Source organism: Mandrillus leucophaeus, unplaced genomic scaffold (genome assembly GCF_000951045.1).
Source record: "Mandrillus leucophaeus isolate KB7577 unplaced genomic scaffold, Mleu.le_1.0 Scaffold334, whole genome shotgun sequence".
NCBI classification, from domain to species: domain Eukaryota; kingdom Metazoa; phylum Chordata; class Mammalia; order Primates; family Cercopithecidae; genus Mandrillus; species Mandrillus leucophaeus.
The window spans coordinates 3,106,797-3,128,702 of NW_012103521.1; the positions used below are offsets into that span (position 1 = coordinate 3,106,797).

General features: G+C 33.7%; 1 protein-coding gene across 2 annotated transcripts in view; it reads right to left on the reverse strand.

The window, feature by feature from the left end:
* Positions 1 to 21,906, reverse strand: part of METTL25 (methyltransferase like 25) — a 113,829-nt gene that overhangs the window by 30,476 nt on the left and 61,447 nt on the right. For both annotated transcript variants that reach the window (XM_011988662.1, XM_011988663.1), the window contains exons 6-8: positions 14,205 to 14,299; positions 10,222 to 10,251; positions 6,157 to 6,230 (exon numbers count right to left, since the gene is read on the reverse strand). In XM_011988662.1, the coding sequence (XP_011844052.1) occupies positions 6,157 to 6,230; positions 10,222 to 10,251; positions 14,205 to 14,299 (199 nt within the window). The remainder of the gene's footprint in view (positions 1 to 6,156; positions 6,231 to 10,221; positions 10,252 to 14,204; positions 14,300 to 21,906) is intronic.

The following is a 21,906-nucleotide window of genomic DNA, read 5'->3' on the forward strand; positions in this document are numbered from 1 at the left end:
AAATCTGTGTTGTTCAAGGGTAACTGTATAGAAATACCTGTTCTTCTTTGGTTTCCATTTGAATGGAGTATCTTTCTTCCATCTCTGTACTTTCGGTCTATGTGTGTTGTATTTACAGGTGCAGTGAGCTTCCTGTAGGTAGCATATAAAAATAATTGGGTCTTGTTTTTTTGATCCATTTAGCTACTCTGTATCTTTTAATAATTTTGTCAATTTACTTTCAATGCTATTGATAGGTAAGGAACTACTACTGCCATTTTGTTACTATAAAAAAGTTAAAAAAACCTCTACACTTTAACTCCATCACCCCCACATTTTGACTTTTTGATGTCTGTTTACTTTCTTATGCCTATCTCTTAATAAAGAGATTGATTAATAATCATAACAAATGTTATGATTATTTTTGATATATTTTTGTCTTTATACCAGGGATATGAACTGCATGCATACCACATTTACAGTATTGAGTCTTCTGAATTTTTTTCTGTGTACTTACTTTTACCAATGAGTTTTATACCTTCAGCTGATTTTCTTGTTGCATGTTAGCATCCTTTTCTTTCAGACTGAAGAACTCCCTTTAGCATGTCTTGTAAGACACCTCTGGTGGTAATAAATTTCTTCAGCTTCTGTTTATCTGGGAAAATATCTCCCTTCATATTTGAAAGATAGCTTTGCTGGCCACCATATTATCGGCTGACAGTTTCTTTGGCACTTTGAATGTCCTCCCACTTCCTCCTGGCCTGAATTTTCCACTGAGAAGTCTGTTGTCAGATGAATTAGAGCTGCTTTTTTCCCTTGCTGCTTTTTTGATCCTTCCTCTTTTACTTTTGAGGTTTTGATTATTATATGTGTCAGAGTAGTCTTATTTGGGTTGAGTTCAAAAGTCTTTAACCTTCCTACATGGAAGTATTTGTATCATATTCTGAGTCTAAAAAGTTTTCTGTATTATTTCCTTGAATAAGCTCCCTATCCTTTGCACTTTTTCAACTCCGTTTTGAAGGCTGCTATAGTCTGAATATTTGGCCCTTCCAAACCTCATGTTGAAATTTGATCCCCAATGTTGGAGGTGGGGTCTAATGGGAAAAGTTTAGGTCATAGGGGCAGATCTTTCATGAATAAGTTATTGCCCTCCCGGGTTGGGGGATAGTGAGTGAGTTCTTGCTCTATTAGATTCCACAAGACCTGGTTGTTAAAAAGAGCCTTGGCACCTTGCCTCTCTTTTGCTTCTTCTCTTGCCATGCGGTTTCTGCACATGCTGTCTACACTTTGCCTTCTGTCATGAATGAAAGCAGCTGAGGCCCTCTCCATAAGCCAAGGAGATGTTGGGACCATTCTTCTTGTATAGTCTGCACAACTGTGAGCCAAATAAACCTCTTCTCTTTATAAATTACTCAGTCTTAGTTATTCCTTTATAGTTGCATAGAAATGGACTAATGCCATGACTTAAATTTACTCTTTTGAGGTTATTTTCTAGGCATATTTCATTCTTTTCTTTCTCTCTCTCTCTTTTTTTGTCTCCTCTAACAGTGTATTTTCTAATAGGCTCTGTAGGCTGTAGGATAGTCTCTTTCAGCACTTTGAAGATATCACTGACTTCTGGCTTCCATTGTTTATGCTGAGAATTCAACTGGTAGACTAATTTAGTTCCTTTGGGGGTATTCTGCTTCCCTCCTTCACTCCTCTCACCTCTGGCTGGTTTAAGAATTGTCCCTTTGTCTTTATTTTCAGCAATTTTACTCTTATGTGTCTAGAACTTGTTTTCTTTTTACTTCACCATAAGATTTGTGTACTTCCCAAATCTTAAGATTGATACATTTTTGTCAGGATTGAAAAATTCTTACTATTGCTATTGCCCCATTCACTGTCTCATCTTCTTCTCAGACTGCAGTTAACATGTACGTGAAACCTATTCCCTGTATTCCGCATAGCTCTTAGTCTTTGTTTTCTATTCTCTAGCTTTTTTTTTTTTGATGCCTCATTGTAGATATTTTGTTCTGACCTGCTTTCAGTTCATTCATTATTTCTTTAGCTGTGTCTAAAGTTCTGTTAAGACTATCCATAGATTTCTTGATTTTAGTCATTTTACTGTTCAGTTCTAGAATTTTCATTTAGATTTTTTTAAGGTTTTGGTTCTCTTAAAATAAAATAAATAAAATGCACATTTTATTTCAATGTGCATATTGAGCATAGCTCTTTAAATTAAACTTTTAATTTTAAGATAATTATAAAATCACATGCAGTTTTAGGAAAGAATAAGGATTGGTGTACTCTTCATCTGGATTTCCACAATGTCTCATGACGGTAATATTCAGGATACTGATGTGGATGCAGCCAAGATACAGAACACTTCCATCACCACAAGGATCACTCATGTTGCTGTTTTACAGCCATATACACTTCCTGCCTACTCCACCCTCAATTCCTACCTCAGCAACCACTAATATCTTGCCATTCTATACTTTTGTCATTTCAAGAATGTATATAAATAGAATCACACAGTGTATAACCTTTTGGGATTGGCTTCTATTCATTCAGTATAATTCTCTGGAGATTCACTCAGGTTGTTGTGTGTATCCACAATACTTTTGTTTTATTGCTTAGTATTTCATGGTATGGATTATTACAGTTTGCTTAAATACTCACTCACTGAAGGACATCTGGGTAGTTTTCAGTTTGGGTGACCAGGAATAAAGTTGCTATAAACATTTCTGTACAGGTTTTTGTGTAAAGGTAAGTCAGCTTCTATTGATTATTAAAGGTCTTTGTTATTGTTGGGACTTCCATATTCCCATGTGATCTCCACTGACACCATGATAGGGGTTACCTTGTTACTGCTGAGTGATGATGAAAGTCCTGACTCTCTACTAGGCCTTCCTTGATACCAGCCACCCTAGTGGGGAAAATGAGGGGTGTCATATTATGGCTGGGTGGGTAGGAAGTACAGGCCTCTCACATGGTCTCTATGACATTGTGGTAGTGGTATTAATTGTTGGACAAAAGTCCTAGTTTCCTACTCAGCCTTATCTAATACCACTCCACAAAGGGGTTATAAGGGAGTTCCATTACAGCCTGGCGAGGATGGAAGTGTAGGCTCTTTACTTGGCCTTTGTTGGCATAGGTGAGAGTGGAGTCACAGGTATTTTTGTTTTGTTTTGTTTTGTTTTTTGCTACAGTATGGCAGTTATGCATAAAAGTTTTTCTAGGCCTGCCCGCTTCCTGGTCTTTCAGTTTTCATCTGAAATTTCTTTTTTTTCTGTGCCTACGGTGGTTCTGGATTACCACCTTTTTCAACTCCAATCCTGGGCTGTATGAAACAAAAAGAAAACCCGGGGGACTCATACTGTGTTGTTCCTTCAGTCCAGAAACCGTAGCCAGTCTGCTCTATTCTCTTTACCTTTTGTCTTTTTGTATTCATTTTATATATAATGTTCAGGGGATTTAGTTGTACTTAGCAGGAAAAATAGAGAAAAGTATATCTATTCAATATTTCCAGAGTTGAACTCTCTCAAGTATAATTATTTTAAGTCTTTCTCTGGCTTTCCTAAAGGTATATTTCTGTTGACTGTAGTTTATCTTGGATTTTGGTCATGTTGTCTTGTTTCATCACATACCTGGTTATTTTGGATTGGTTTTGTAAGGTACTCTCTCTATATATATGACATTAGTGATCATTTGAGGCTTAGATTTACATCATTTTGTCCAGAGGCAATTTATTTCCTGTACGCAGCTAGCAGAAGCAATTAGAAATACTTTAATCATAGCTTGAGATAATTCAAAATGGGGCTTTAGTCATTTCAGGACTGTTCTAGTTTACTCTTATTCTTACAGTATGAATCTTTAGGGACCTAACTCAAAGTATGAGTGGTTTACTTAGCTTGCTCCTGAGTCCTCACCAGACCATGAACTCTAACTTTTGTTTCACTAGAACTATCTTTCTGTTGAAAGCTGTGCTCACCCTCTCTGCTGATGGGTGGACAGTTGTCTATTCCAGAACTGACAGATGCAGTCATAAAAGTGCAGCCATAAAAGCTGGGGAAAGTGCAGCCATAAAAGCTGGGCTTACTTCTCTTGAAATCCCATTTCCTCTTTGATTTTTGTCCTATAATTTTTAACTACTTCAATAGGTCTCTGATGTTCTCAAATCAATTAAAAACAAATTTAAACACACACACACACATGCATGTGCACACACATCTCCAGCATTGTTTTGTTTCCTCAGAAGTAAGTTATTCCTAATTATTTAGTCTATCATTGAAAGCAGGCTTCAATCATTCTGTTTGGTTTTCACATAAGCCATCCTGACTAGAATATAAATTGCTCCTGTGTGGAAACCATTACCTATGCATCCAGAATTCTCAGGACCTAACATGTTGTTTGACACACAATAAATAATTGCTGGATTAAAAAAAAAAAAAAAAGAACATGTACAAATCTTGATAACTAATTATGTGGTCTGATGATAAAAGTAGAATCAAATATCATTTCTAGACTCTAATGTTTGATAATGGTCATGCCATTTCCAGAAATAACACCTATTTGATAGCAGTCAAGAGAAAGAAGAAAAGAATAGAATTGGTGGGAAGAGAACATTGGTTTTGGATGTAGCTGACCGATGTATTTGTGAGGTACTTAACTGACGTTATTCTGATGAAAATGAGAAAGTGGATGTGGACTTCTGAAAAAGAGGTGGAAGCTAGTTACATATTTCCAGAGTCATTTGTAGTAAGAATCCTAAGAGAAAAAGGAAATATAAAGAGATAGGAGTTGCATATATAACATTAAAGAATGGCTAGATATACCTAGGGGATGGAATAATAATTAAGAAACTGTAAAGAAAATAGATGAGTGTTCAGAGTAGAAAAATGAAACCCAGAGAATATAGAATAATGGAAGATAATGAGGAAAAGATTTTAGAGAAAAAACAATTACCGACTTGGTCAAATGTGACTGAAGGGTCAATGGGGCTCAGGAATTGAAAGTCTTCTAATAAATACGAGCTATCTTCTGAGTATTAAAGGAAAGCAGGAATGCAAAGCGTTGGAAAGTGTTGTTTTTAAATGAGAAGAAAGGTTTAGAAAGGAACAGAAACAAATTTAAGAAGTCATAAAGGAAATAATAAACACATGAACAGATCTAAGGTCTTTGAAGAAGGCAGGTAGTAAATATTTGAGTTGACACGAATTTGCACAATTTTATGGTTTTTTTTTCAACAAGGTTAGCATCTTGGGGTAAATATAAGAGAAGGAACTAGTTTTCAGGAGTACATGAAAAACTCAGTTTTAGACATTTTGTTGACATGCAGAGACAGAATGGAGACTGAGATACAGATTTGGGAGTTATCTACATAGAAATGACAGTTGAAAACAGTCTGTGTAAGTACTTGTATGTAGCAACTTCTATCGGTAAAAAGTTGATATTTTTTCTTACAGAGAAATAATAGCTAATCTAAAAATCCCTTTTATATCTTTTAATAAATATGAATTGACTTTTGAGAAGCTGAAAATTGCCTTATTTTAATTTGTAGAATAATCCTGTTATACCAAATAACTATCAGAATCCTAAAATTGTAATTAGCAAGACAACATTCATAAAACCTGCCAGACTTACAAATGTATGCTTGAATACAACAGTTGTTGAACCAATATTATGAAAAAAATTCTCCCACCCTTCCCTTCTCTGTAAAAAGAGTGCATTATTTAGGGGCAACAGGAACAAAACAAAACATATGTAGTGCTAGTATTCTACTGGCAGAGACCTGAAGGGCTATAATAGTTGCTTATGATCAATATCTGTTCTGATTAGAGTTAAGCGTTTATGCTGTACCAGATGTGAAACATTCTAAATATAACTCTTGTTCATATAATATCATCACTGAACTACTTAACATTTTAATACTTCAAAAATTCTAAAATATATTTTACATAGACTATTTTATCATTACAACAAGCTTTCAGGACAAGAAGAAATCATTAGAGCCTCCACTTTAATGATAATTAACCTAAGATACAGTTGTTGTATACTTGTTACTGACATTATGCCCAAATTCAAAGTTGCTTCTACTAGTAACAGTGACCCTGCATAAATTCACCTGAAGACTAAAAGTCACTTTACTTACAATATAACATAGTTATTCTTATTAAAATAAAATCCTCATACCATTTGGTGATGCCATAACAATCTTTAATAATATCCTGAAGAACAGCACGATAGAAGAGTGATTCAGTAGGCAGCTGAAAAAAATGTAGACATATATAAGCACAAGAAACAAAAAAACAGAAATAAAATAAATACTAGAATGTTGGAACCAAAGTGAATGTCAGAAACCTTTGTTGCTAAACACAGAGGATGACTTTATAATTTTTCCATTACAAGTGAAAGTGTTACCCTGAGGCTAATTCTCATTGTGAAAGTAATTCTGAGGGGGGAAAAAAAAAAGAAAGAAATCATAAAAGAAACAGTAGTGAATAAGAAAGAAAAGTTACAATCAATGAACAATAAGCTAATGTCCAAATGAAGTCCTTATCATTAAAAATGAGAAATACTTTCAAGACCAACCAAGTCAGCTCTGGAGCATTTAAGAGTCAGGAAGGATATATGTGAAAAGGAAGAGAATGTAGATTTGTCTTAATGGAGGTGGAATAAAGATAATAACAGCTAGGAGTCACACCAACAAAGAAAGATACTACCCTAAGTAGAGAAATATAAAGATATGTCTGACGTCTGAAAGACAATACTGGTTACTACAGAGTTGAAAAGTAGAGCCTTAGAAAGAACATGGGATAAGAGATTGCACTCTTGGCAATGCTTCACTTCTTGCAGAAAGAGATATGGGAGATGTCCCAAAGGTTCAAAGGTTTTTGAATGGAAAGAGGCAGTAGCTGAAGAGAAGGGCTCCAATGAAGTATGATAGTTTCAAAAGAGCAGAAAGTAAAACATTACTATTTATAAAAGAGCATTTCACTGCAGCAACAGAATTACTTGAACTAAGAAACTACAAAAGTCACCAAAACCCTATGCACATCCCCACAGATCTTGATATAGATAGTACAGGAACATCCAACACAAAATAATGTCAGCAACAACAACCCAGCTTGCATGCAGTTATTATTTTTTTAAAAAATGAGTAAGAATAGAAGGACGTCAACAATACTGAATGCTTTTAAGAAGTCAAATAAGGTAAAACTGAAAACTGTCCAATGACTGGTAAAGTTTTAAAGATAAAATTCAGTGAACTGCATATATCCATGGAGCCACCCTTTTGTAACTTTTATTATCCTGTGGAGTCTAAAACTGTTATTTTCACATGTTTGCAACTAGAACAAATATGTTTGAATTCAGATGGAGTTTATAGCAAAATAAATTTTTCACGCTCAGGCAGAAAACCTACTTTACTGCCCCTCTCCCTCATCTAACATTAACTTCCCATACTGTGCTGCTGAGACTACAAAAACTAAAAAGTTGGGAGCTGAGGGTCAATCATTTTTCTTACATCTTCCCCTGATGGCATTGCCCTCCGAAGTCACTAGAGAAAAATCACACTTGTAGACTCTTAGAGCATTGTGAAAGAATACGGGTTCTACTACTGGAAAGTAGGAATAGTGGGGATAGTGTTACAAATATCACAGTCCCCAAATAACTACTAAAATAATTCACTGAAGGTAGACTCATATACATGTTTGAGTATCCACACTAAAATTTGTAGCTTTTCAAAGGCAAAATTCTTCTATAAAATCTCTTTCCAAATTTGTCACAAATGCCTTCACTTGAGAAGAAAACTATTGATTTCAAAACTTAACTTTCCTCAAAAATTATACCAAAATATTTCATTTAGAATTTCTTAATCTCTGGATATATTTTCCATTTTAGATTTTCTCATCTTGAGTAGCTATTTTCTACAACACCAAAATCTCTATTTTGTCATTTGTCCCCCACTTCCTTAAATATCCTTTCATTTATCTCACAAAAATGCTGAAGTACATTTTCATATATTAATCCCTATTCTTATAACATTTTATTGAAATTCAAAGTCACTTCGGCAAATCTAGTATTGCATGAATTGAAATATTAGTACTATAAATGGCTTACAAAGTTCTTAACTTTTTGTTTGACTGGCTATAATAGGTAAGTTTAATTTTATATGAAACTCTTAAAATAGTTAAAATCTCTTCTTCCTCATGCCTTTGAACAAATTACATTAAATGGTATCAAGGTAACTTTGAAATAAATATGTATTTATATTGTTATTAAAATCATTGTAAAATACAACACAAAAGAACATGAAGTTCATTTTAAACAAGAACATAAATAATGGAATGCACAGAAAAATACAGCAGAACAGAATAAGTCATCATTCTCAAGTTACTCTGAGTAAGAGCTTTACAGCTGTTTCCTAAGAGAAAGGGAAGAGGTTATAAAATGCCTTCAAATGTGCATTCCTGAAATAACTAAGTTGGACTATCTATCCTGGCAAATACAGATGGGTAAGGGGAAAGGGAATCAATATCTCCTGAACAGTCTGTGCCTGACTATTCCAAGAATAAACTGGATGTGGCTCAGAGTTTACTTTATTTCTCTTAAGTGATACATTAACTTAACATTTTAATGTATTTTTAAAATTGGAGGGAACACAAAGTGTATACCCTTAAAGCATGTGTATCAGACATGCATTTTACAGGTCTAGTGGAAAGAGCACTAAGTTGGAAGTCCGGGCTCTGCAATTAATTAAGGGAACTAGAACAAGCTATTAAACTTTTGCTATATATCATCTTCATGTAGGTTTAGGATAAACCAACTGATAAGATTGAGTGTAAGAATGAGCAAATACTTGTAAAATTAAACACCACCACACGAATGCATTGGAGTATTAGGATAAAAGCTCTTTTTCCCCGGACCCCTAGAAAACCGTTAAGTTGATAGGTAGTATAGTAGTTAAGAGCTTGAATTCCAGACTCAGAGATTCAAGTCTCTCAGTCTTTGTTACCTTACAGTCTCTTCATGTGTATCATAGGATAACAAGAGTACATACTATATAGTACTATGTACTTATTATCTCAATTGATGAGAAGATCTTTAAATAGTACCTTGGTAAGCTCTGTGTCAAAATTAGCTATTATTTTCATGATCATCATTATTAATTATCTATAACAGCAACAACAGTTGACATTTATTGAGCACTTACTATGTGCTAGACATTGTTTTAAGCATTGTACATTTTTCATTCATTTCATCCTAACAACCCTATAGGAAGGTATTATTATTACTCCTATTTCTTCCCTATTTTACAGAAAAAGAAATTAAGCTACAGAGAAATTATGACATGTGTTCAGGCTCATTAACTAGTAAGTGGTAAAGACATGATGCAAACCAGCAGTTTGTAACTAAAGTCCTACTCACTTAAAGTTCCCAAACTCAAATGATATGCTCTAATACCAATGCCTTCAAAAGAATCAGATTTTATCAATTTTAAGATAGGCACAGTGAATATATTAAAAATATAATTACATACAAAATGCTTAACAATGTTCCTGGCCCAGAGTAATCACTCAGTAAATGATATTTGTTATTAAAATTATTTTTTTAATTATTATTTTTAACAATTCAAATTGACACATTAATGTTCCTTGAACAAAAGCAAAATAAAGATTTGTAAACTTTAGGTTAAATTTTAAAAATTTATGAAAGGGTCCAAAAACTCTTTAAAAAATCCTGAATACAAGGTAAAGAATAAGACAATTACATGGATATTTGGGGGATTATATTTAACTTCTATTTCTAAGTGCAAACTCATTTGGCTACTGCAACTAATGTAATGGCTAATCAAGTCAGTAAAGAAAAAATTTATCAAACAATCAACTGAAGTATGTGTTTTGGACTACAGTTAAAACAATGTACTGAATAATATAGGTTATCTTTGCTTGAACTAAGCACAAAAAAGCCCAATTTTCAACAATAGCATTCTTCAGAAATATTTATAGACTGTTTAGCATAATACCAAGAAATTAGTATAAGAGCATAATGCAGAAATTTTCCTAAAAGCTTGAAAGTTCTGAAAAGTTCATTTTGCTTTTAAAGTAAACTTACAGAAAATGCACAAATTTGAATATGCATCTGGGACAAGATATTTATTAAATTCCATTAGGTTTTAAGTTCATCAGCAGGTCAAGTATGAAGAGTGCTTGAGAGAAAAACTGTCCTGTTCATCAGAGAAACACTCTTACTTACCCCTTGGCCAGCTGCAACCCGCTCCAATGCCTTAAAGCGGGGGGAAAAAAAAACAAGACAGATTGCTGATATATTGAGTCTTATCTTATAAGATTTATAAACACACTGTATAAGAGTTTGTAAAACTGACATTTAGAAAGATTAATTATGTGATAATATGTAAGTTTATGCACTTAACAGTATTAATATCATTAAAGAATGTTAACTAGTATGCTTGTGTAATTTAGAGCTAATTTATAATGGATGTGTGTCATATACACAAACACATATCCTTGAATGTCAATTCTAATTATATACAGTCCTTGAATTTCAGAAGGAATTAGAAAACAGGAAAGAAATGAAATGACATAGTCTTGGCTCATTTTTAGTGTAGCTAAAACAATCAAATAAATCCGACGCTATTATTATGCACATATACAGACATAGATACATATTTTAACATATTTTCTCATAATTTTAATAAACATATGATTTCATCTTTTAGTGAACAAAAAAATCCAGATTATAATTAAAAACTTATTTTGGAAAACTATATGTAGTGTTGGTCTGTATGATCTACAAATTCAAATCAAATTCACATATGATCAAGTGCCAGGTAGAAGAGAAAGTAACACATATTTTTACAATTTTATATATACTGGTTTTTACATTTATATTTATTTAAAGTACAAAACACTTTTTACAAAATATTTCCCAACATTTGTAATAAATACTCATAATCCAAAATATATGAAAGATTTGTCATAATTTAAATATGGAATAGAGTCTTCTGAAACTGAGTTTTTAGATATATTTCCAAATATATATAATTTTTAAACTATATTTTATTTTTAAAATTTAAAATTTTATTTAAAAAATTTAAATTAGGAAACATTTCAAACACAGAAAAGTAATAAATGTGTAAGAGATGTGCATGTACTTGCTACTCAAATTTAAAATACCCATATTTGCCTCAGGTCTTTTTATTTTCATAAATGAAACTGTTTACATATAGCTAATCATATACTTTTAAAATGAAAAGACAATTTACAATTATATTTTTATAAGTATAAGAGCAATTTTTGTAGATACACAAGATCACTGACAAGTAACTTTTCTCAAGTTGCTTAGCTAGTTAGCAAAGAACAGAGCAAGAACTAAAAACTTGCTATTAGAATCCTGGTTTATCATGCTCTCACACCATGTGGAGTTAGTGTGAAAAAGAGTTCATTGCATGAAAACTGGCTTCACAGAAATGGTTTGAAGAAAAAAAATGTAATTTTCCCATTTACTTGAATGATACTTTCACTGAACATCTACAGCCAAGTAGAATGTTATGAATACAGAAGACAGCTATTACATAATTTTCATATTCTGTTAAATAGCAACAGGTCCAGATGAGTTTTCATTTATGGTACTCCTTGTGCTAATTTCAGATTAGATTTTTATTATAAACTTTCCTAAAGGCCAAACTGAATTTAAAAAAAAAAAGAGTATTTAAAAAGAGGCGATTTGGTATATGATAAAAATATCAGATATGCCAGGACTGCTTTTGTTATGTGTTGCCGATGAGCTTAATTTAGAAATAGAAATAATAAATTGTGATTACATAATAAAAGATAATCAGGTAGGTGGTTAAAAAGTGTTTTGCAAACATTAATACTATTCTTGAACAACGAACAAAGAGGATGAAGAAAACATACCAACCAGTCATTTCATACTAGTCTGGAATAATTTAGAAGTTTTATCAGGCTTAACGTACGTTAATGAGATTGCTCTAATTTAATTAATATTTTGTGTCTGGTTGGTATTCTTAACTGTTTATCTGAAATCATTTCCCAGAAAAGTATCTATTCTTTTTTTTTAAAGAAGACCACTTAAGCTTTGAATATTTGTCAAAAATGTCAGTTATGGAGTAAAAGGCAATAAAATAAGATATATTAAAAGAATTGTTCCTTAGATTTTCCAACATTACTTTGGATTCAAAAAAATAAGTCAAGGTGGACATGGGTTGGGATGGAGCTAAGGAGAACGGCATTCCATGGGCAGCTGACATTGGTCACAGCAAGGTAAGGCCAGCATGGTCTGCTAATTCTGTATTTACAGAATTTATTTTCCAAAGTCTTCGTTTTGGTTCTCTGAATGTTTATTTTGATAGAAATAATTCTTTTTTTTATGGATACAACATATTCTTTTGTCTTTCTAAGGGATATTACATAGTTCTTTTCTTTTAGATAGTCTACATTTCTTCCCAGTTGCTTTTTCTTTAAATATCTCCATTTTTTTGGTTAGTCTTCCTTTAGATATGTATTGACTCTTGTCTTTCTGTTAATAATGAAAATGAGGATAATATAAATCTGATTAAAACTGTTTTGCTTGTGAGTGAGGACTATTAGTTGTGGTTCTCACCACAGAGGGATAGATCTACCTTGTTACATTGTGAAATCCCTGATGCCAATATCTTGAGGTCTTTTCTCTGAGGCTAGGTTCACTTAAAAAAGACTATTTCAATTTCTTGCGTCAAGGGTATAACACTGGCTATAAGCATTCTGATACTTAAGTTATCCCAAGAAGAACCTGTCATTCTAACAAGATCTTGAACGAGTACCATTTACTAAAGAGTGAGAGAACAAGACAAATTTCCAAAAAAGTAGTTTAAGTGGGGCTACCAAAGGAAGTTATTATGTTAGCATGAATACATTTCTAAGATAATTCTAGTATATATAACTTAGAACACTGGCACACTATTTCTTATGTTGCTATGTAATAGGCATAGAAATAATGGTCCCTGAAAGAATTAGTTTACCTTGAGGTTGGACATTAAACGTATTATTTAATCAACTGTATTTTACTTTATTTTACTTTGTTAAATTTTTTATTGCATAAATTTAAAGTGTACATGATGTTTATATATACATATGAACAGTTTCCAACTTTCAACTTTGCAATAGTGCAAAAGTGATATGCATTCAGTAGATACTATACTTTGACTACTCATACAATCATTCAATTTTTCACTTTCCATATAGTTTTCAATAAATTGCATGAGATTTAACACTTTACTATAATTCAATTTCACTATAATTCAACACTTTACTATAAAACAGGCTTTGTGTTAGATGAATTTGCCCAACTGTAGGTTAATGTTTAAGTGTTCTGACCACATTTAAAGTAGGCTAAGTTAAGCCATGATATTTGGTAACTTAGGTGTATTAAGTGCATTTTTGTCTGTAATTTCAACATATGAAGGGTTTATTGGGACATAACCCCATTATAAGCTGAGCAGCATCTATATCTAGTGAAATGATTATAATAGGTAAGCAATTTATTAATAACATATCCACCATCTCACATAATTACCTTTTGTGTGTGTGCGCAGTAAGAGCACCTAAAATCTATTCTCAGATTTCCAGTATATAATACCATATTAACTATAGTCCTTATGTTGCACTTCAGATCTCTAAATTTATGAATTCTACATAACTGCAGCATTTTAATTTTCTGATAACACAAAAATCACTTACGTTATTTAACTCATTTCTTTGTAAACTGACATAGTGCCGTGAACACAGAACATTACGGGCTAGAGCGTTCTAGGTCTGAGGGCACTAGTCAAATGCAGCACAATAAATGTTTCATTTAATTAGATAGTTACTTCATATCTCAATTAGCTTAATATTTTTCCCATTCTATAAAAATTTAGGAAACCAAATGATCTACTAGAAAGAAACACAAACCACAGAGCTTTGGATAAAGTATTGAACACTTTACATTATATTTTATATAATAATTAAAATAAGTATATATAATTTTGTCATGACACTGCATGTAGAGTGGATATTGTTTAAAGGGAAAATCATTTTTTTCTTATACTTTCCAATGCACAAAAGCATTAATGAGGATGTTCTGCAAAATTTGGCACTGAGTCCATGATACTAGCCAAAAACAATAAATTCTACAACATCTGGATAAAGCTGTTACTCCAGGAAAAAATATAACCATACCAAACATGCTGACATTCTGGCATTACGACCACAGCACCATCTCTCTTCCTTTAAATAGTGGCACATTGGAAATCCCCACTTTTCCTGAGTACGTTCTGCAGATGGGGGAAAAATACGGATTATTTAAATAAAATTCTTCCTTTTTCAGTTAAAATAAATAATCTACTGAGAAAGCAAATCAGTCATCGAGAAAGTAAAAACAGTAGTTTAACATGGAAATGGTGATGTTTAACAGTTCATTCCAGTTTGTTAATTGAAAGCATACTAATGTTATGAAAGTGGTATTTGCTCAACACAGCTGCTTTGTGTTTAAGTTCGAAGTCTGGTACCAACCAATTTGCCAAAACAATTTCTCTAAGATTTAGCAATTTAAAATGCAAATACTCTTGATATTCATTATAATTATAGGAGGTAAGTAATGAGATATTGAAAATTTATTGCTGACCTGACTTTTTAAAAGTGACTTATTAAATATGACATTTGGCAATTTATTATAGAATAATATAAAGTCATTCCTAACAATGTTGAAGCATCAGATTTTTTTTTTAAGCCACTACGTTCCCCCTTCAGAAAAAGAACAGCTCTACAGGCTCTTATTTCTTCCTTATATTAATAGACTGTAATATTTTCAACTCTGACCCAATTTAGCTCAAATGCACCTATGTTTCACAACAAAAACAAAAATCAATGTTCATTACTTAATCACATATCTACTGCTCAACTTAATAGAGTTACACATGCAACTTGGTGATGTTAAAATTTCTGATGTAGAACTGTTAGTTCCACAGGGTTTTTGGAAAGGAAAAGAAAGCAATTTATATTTTAAATTAAGACCTGGAAAATTTTATTAAAAAAAAACCAGTGATAATTAAAAGGAAGTTGAGATAAACATAAATATTAATTTCTATTATATTATAAAAAGTAAAATAAAATAAAAACAAAAAGGTGCTTTATAAGAAAATGCAGTTGGGATAGATTCCAGTAAGTAAACTTCTGTACCGTGAGGGACCAGATGACTTTTGATTGAAAGAGAACAAGTTTAAATTTTACAATCATAGCCTATGAAAGATGTTACAATCATAGCCTATCCAGATGTTCAGGTATTAAATTAAAATTTATAATAGACCCTACTGATAATCAGATGGAAGATATCGACCATCCCCCCAGGAATACAAATTATAATACAAATAAACAACTCAATAGCAAAACAACTAATCCAATTAAAATGTAGCCAAAGGATCTGAATAGACATTTCTAAAAAGTTGGCATACAAATGGCCAACAGCTATATGAAAAAATGCTGAACATCACTAATCATCAGGTAAATGCAAATCATGTAGCCATATGAAAAACAACATGGAGGTTTCTCAAAAAATCAAAAACAGAACTACCATACATACAATCCAGAAATCCCATTACTGGATATTTATTCAAAGGAAAATTATCAATATCTCAAAAGGATATCTACAACCTCATCTTTATTGCAGCACTATACACAGCAGCAAAGATATGAAACCATTCTAAGTATCCATCAACAGATGAATAGATACAGATAAGGAAAATGTGGTATATATATACACAATAGAGTATTTGGTCAAAAAAAAAACCCCTGCATTTGCAGCAATATGGGTAGAAATGGAAGTCACTGTGTTAAGTGAAATAAGCGAGGCACAGAAAGGCAAATATCACACATTGTCACTCATATGTGAGAGCTAAAAATACTATCTCATGCAGATAGGGAGTAGAATGACAGTTACCAGAGGCTGGGAGGGGTATGTGTGTTGTGGGGAGAGGTAGATGAAGAGAGGTAGATTAATTGGTACAAACATACAATTGGATAGAAGAAATAAGTTTTAATATTCAATAACACAGTAAGGTGGCTATAGTTAACAAGAATATATTGTATATTTAAAAACAGCTAGAAGAGATCTGAAATGTTCCCAATACACAGAAATGATAAATGCTTGAGGTGGTGGATATCCTGAATACTCTGTCTTGATCATTACACAGTCTGTGCATTTATCAAAATATCACACATCCCCTGTAAATATGTACAAATATTATATATCAATAAAAATGCCAGTATTTACACAGCACTTAACATCAAGACACTATTGTAAGTCCTTTAAATGTATTAACTAGCTTCAGTTCCTAGAACAATTCTGTGAAGTAGGTATACTATTATTCTCATGTTCCAGATAGGGAAACTGAGCACAGACAGACAGCTTAAGTCAACTGCCTTACTTACAAATCTAGCACAAGGCAGAGGTGGAATTTAAACTCAGGCAATCTGACTCCAGAACTCATGCTCTTAACCACCAAGCTATATAAATGTATATTAACAAACAATTTTACTTACAATTGGATAGGACTCATAGAGCCCTTGTAGCCTATCCAGGTCCTAGGGACTCTGGGCTACTTCTATTTCCAAGATGACTTCAAAGAGTGGTTTGGGTTTTATTGAAGCTTTTATGATTTAACTGAAACATGATTATTGCAAAGTGAAAGGGTTACGATAAGTATTTTTTTTTTTCTGACAAATAAGAGAAATACAGATCTCACTGTAAAAAGTAAAGGGCTAGAGAGATGGGGTTGTGCTATTATATTCAAACTGGTTCATTACTAACCAATAAAACAGCTACTCCTCCCTTTACCCATCCATTCTCTCCTTGTTCCTTGTAGTAACAGAGAACTCAGCTGTTGAGATTAAAGGCTGCAAATCTCAGATTTCTATGCAACTACTAGGATAGCTACAAGACTGGGTTGTGGCCAATTGAATGTGGGCAGAAACCATATGTGTAAATTCCAGGTCATGTACTTAAAAGGGATGGGGGGGTGTATGTTCTTTCACCCACACTTTCTACCTCTACCTGCTTCATTTCTTTTCTGTCTGGAATGTGTTCATGGTACCAAGTGAACTAAGACCATGCAAATAAGAGCAGTAGAGAGTAGAGCAACAAAATAGAAGACCCTTTGGTTCCTATAAAACTTTTTTGTACAGAGCTTCTAGAGCAGCTGTACTTGTTGACCTCTGGATTGAAATATAAATGTCCCTGTGTCTTGTTTAAGTCACTGTTACTTTGGTCTTAAATCTATTTTACATTTAAATCTTCATCTTAATGCTTGTCAAACTTTTTATAGCTCAGCACTCTTGGAATATAGCAAAATTTGTATGTCACACTAGAATAAACAGAGGATGATGATGTGGTCACAGGCAAACCCCAGGGAACAAGGGAAACAATATCTCAGGCATACCCATAAAACATCCATGGCACAGCAGTTAAATAACTCTGTTCTAATTTACACAGAAGTCTTTTTCTGAGGGTGTGCTATTTGAGCAGAGATTTCAACCTAATAAAGAAGCATGACATAAGGATGAGAGGAAGATTGAATGAAATATGAAACAAAAATTTAAAAACTGAGCTTCCAGTAGGATATACTCTCCAAAACCAAAATAGAGAATATCTTACAACTTAAAATAAGTGACTAGCAATTTTTAAACTTCTTCTAATATCCTAACCAAATACCTACAAACAGATTTGTAACACTGGAAGACAAAGAGATGAAAGTCAACATAGCGCAGAATATGAAAAGAATCCAAAAAACAACTGATTTGTAATGAAAGGTATAATTATTGGATTATCACTGCTCTGCAATTTACCTTAGGCTGCCAGGAAAAAAGCTTGTCTACTTTCCTGAAAATAGGCAGAGAGGTCTTCCCTCAGTGACAATCTAAAGAAAACTTGGACTGGAAAAAATATTACTTAACATTAGATTGAAAGGGGTACAGCACATATGAAAAATACACTACACCAGAAAGGGTATATTATTAGAAGGAAAAATCTTATATAAGAAACCCATAGCCAAGTATACTCCCAAATTCTTGACTCACAGAAACTATAAGAGATACTAAATAATTATTGTGGCTATAAGCCATTGAGTTTTGGGGTGGTTTTTTACACAGCATTAGATAACACACACAGTCTACAATTAGCAATGAGAAGTAAGGAGGCTTACTCCATACAAGGAATGTGGGGAAAAAATCCACTGCTTGAGGAGTACGGGCAGTGTGCTTCGTTACAGCTAGGTTTTGATCAGTTACGAAAATAAAGAAACTTTCAGAGAAGAGGCAATATATATACAGGCAACTTTCATAATGACTGACTGTGAATTCCAGAAAATGGGACACTTAGTCAAAACCAAGGGCTTATGGAGATACCTGTGATTAGGGTTCTAGAAATAAGAAACGAGCTGTGAGTCCTTGGGCTCCAGTGGTAGCTAATATGAATAGGGATAAAAGACACGATGGGATTAGTCCTCAGAGTTCTAGAGACAAAGTGGTGAAGCTGTAAGTGTTGTGGTAGAGGGAAGATGGCGTGAAAATTTTTCCATGGGAACAGAGTTCTGGGCTTCCCAATTGACTTCTGGTGATAAAGGGAAGATATGGACACAGAAATAGGATTCCTGGGATCTCCCTTGTTTCCAGGTGATACAGACGGAAGCCAACAAGGGAGCCATCACACATGGAGCCCATGGGGCTGTCACTGGAGAAGTGGAGCATAATAAAAGATGGTCTTACTTCAAATATGTTTCCTGACTTGTACTGATGAAGATTATGCAGATTATGAAGGAGGGTTATGGTCTTCCTTAGAATTCATAAAGCTACTATTTACTACAACAAAAGCTGACAGAGGGTACTCAACCTGTGTGTAAGAGAGCTCCCTCTTAAATATTTAACAATGTATGAAGGACAGAAGGGCAGTCTTACTTGATGGACCTGGATCCCTGAATTCCTATCCAAAACACCTAGGAACTTTAAGATACGAGTGCAGTTTACACGAACTGCCAGCCTTGGCTCAAAGCTATATGAAAACACATCACTCCTCTGGACACCACGCGGTTACATAACCATCTTGAAGTTTTCTGAATCTGCGTTTAGCAGTTTCCTCTGTGGTTGAGATCACAGTGGCCTCACACCTTTGCTCTTTATCTAATGGAGTTAAGTGCAAACAACTGATAAGAAGGCAGCAAACCCTCAAAGTCAAACAAAGCCTTTTATGTAGATCTTCAATATTATCTTCAGAATTTGGTTCATTAGTTTCATTCTGACTGCAGTGAAGACTGAAGTTCCCCCAGATGACCTGAATCAAAGTTATAGTTCACCATTTCTACTTTTATGTATCAGTCTTCTCTTTGTGCTCATATACCCATATTCAAATCTAATCAAACTGAGCATTAATCACCCTTTATCAGTGAATCAAATTGCTTTCCCCTAGCCTCACTTCCATAATTGTGGAATAGATGAAGTCTCTTGTTTTCTATCCTATTTCTTAGTATTTCTTGCAAGCTTTAGAAACAATGATCTCTTAAATTTAGAGATTGTACTAGTTATTCCTTCTTGTGCTAATATCATTATCCACCTAATTAAACAAGCTTGAACTTTAGAACCATTTTCCATTATGCTAAGTTCTTATATATACATCCTCTTAATTATACTTCTTTTTCATATTCAGTCTTCATTAGCTACTAACTTGGTAATGCAATAACTACTCATTAAATCTTTTGTCGCTTTGTTTTGGTCTTCCTGCCCATCCTTTGTACTAAGAGCAATATTATCTTTCGAAAACACACACATTAACCATGTCAACAGCAGCTCTTGTTTCCCTCAACAGTGTAATCTATGAGAACAAATCCAATGGATTAAAAAACACTCACTGTAGATTTTTGGAAACTTTTGATACCCCATTCCTTAAACAGTCTCTTCATCTGTCTTCCATAATACCATTCTCTCTTATTTGTAGCCTTAATTCTTTTTATACTCCCTTGCTGACTCATTATTTTCTATCTGCCTATGAAATGTTTCTGTGGTTTAGTCTTGCCACTCCCCACATCTCTTTAATACTTTATTTGAACAAAGGCTCACAAACTGAAATGCCTGCAGTGGTTAAACACATGTATAAAGTGGTAGGTAGGATCTAATAGGTATAAAGCTATTTATATGGTAACCAAGTATCACATCTGCTGGGTCCTACTGCTTTTTAAAGCACAAGGTGGGCATAATAAAGCTGACAAAATTGCCCAAAATTAGTTTGTGAGCACCCTCTGTCAGTGATAGCCAATTTCTAACCCTTGCACTACCTATACTCTTCCCCTTACTACACTCTTTCTCTAGGATATCTTATCTATACCACAATACACAACAATAATCCTTGTATTAGTTTTCTCAGGCTGCAGTAACAAATTAACCACAAACTGGGTGGCTTAAGAGAACAGAAATTTATTCTCCACAAATCTGGATGCCACGAGTCCAAAATCAAGCTGTTGGCTAGGCCACAGACCCTCTGAAGGCTCTGGGAAAGAATACTTCATTGTTTCTTCCATTACCAGTTTCTGGTGATTATTAGTAATCCTTGTCATTTTCTACCTGTCTACGTGGCAGTTTTTTCTGTGTCTCTCTGTGTGCACTCTCCTAGGATTTAGGGCCCACCCGATCCAGTATGATGACTCCATCTTAACCAATTAAATTTGCAAAGACCCAGTTTTCAAATAAGGTCATATTCTGAAGTTCTTCATGAACATGACTTTTTGGGAGACATTAATCAACCCACTACCATTCCTAAATTATATCTGGAATCCTATACTCTTCTGTGAGATCTAGTTTTGAATTATCAATATCCTAACCACCATTTCCAAATGGATATTTCATTGGAACCTTAAAATCAACATGTCTAAAATTAAACTAACTTCAAAATACAAATCTAGATCTTATGAAGTTTCAGAATTTAGTAACTGGCACTAATATTTATTCATTTACACAAGTCAAAACATTCAGGAAACATCTTTGACACTTTCTCATTCAGTTTGTTTTAGAAATTCCTATTTATTTATCTCCTAAATTTTCCTCAAATCTAAAAATTCTTTATTTCCACCATCCTAAACTACCCGGACTGGTACAACAGTCTCTTGATTGGTGTGCCAGTATCCACTCTTGCTCCCTTTTATTCCAATCTCAATTCTGCAACCATGATGATCTTTTAAAATTTAAACCTCATCAGGGATGGGCATGGTGGCTCATGCCTTTAATTCCAGCACTTTGGGAGGCCAAGGTGGGCGGATCACCTGAGGTCAGGAGTTCGAGACCAGCCTGGACAACATGGCGAAACCCCGTCTCTACTAAAAATCCAAAAATTAGCCAGGCATGGTGATGGCTGCCTGTAATCCCAGCTACTTGGGAGGCTGAGGCAGGAGAATCGCTCGAACCTGGGAGGCGGAAGTTTTACTGAGCCAAGATGGCACCACTGCACTCCAGCCTGGGCGATAGAATGAGACTCCATCTCAAGAAAAAAAAAAAAAATCAAACCTCACCAGTTCACTTTCCTGTTTAACAAATCCTTCTTCTCCTTAAAAAAATCCCTTTTCTCCTTTTAATATTAAGACCCCAATCCTTAGTATGACTGACAAAATCCTACATGATCTGCTTGTGCCTAGTTTGCTAGCTTCATTTCACACTTCATTTGCTGTTTCAACTTTTTACAATTTGGATTTTTAATCTTATATATATTTATTGAGTACTTAACATGGGCCAGTCACTCAATTAATGGCTAAAAATTCTTTAGTTTCAATGAACAATTCATACCTGATATGTATTTTTCCCCTCCCTTTCTTTTCTTAAAACGGCTTTATTGAGGTATGGTTGACATATA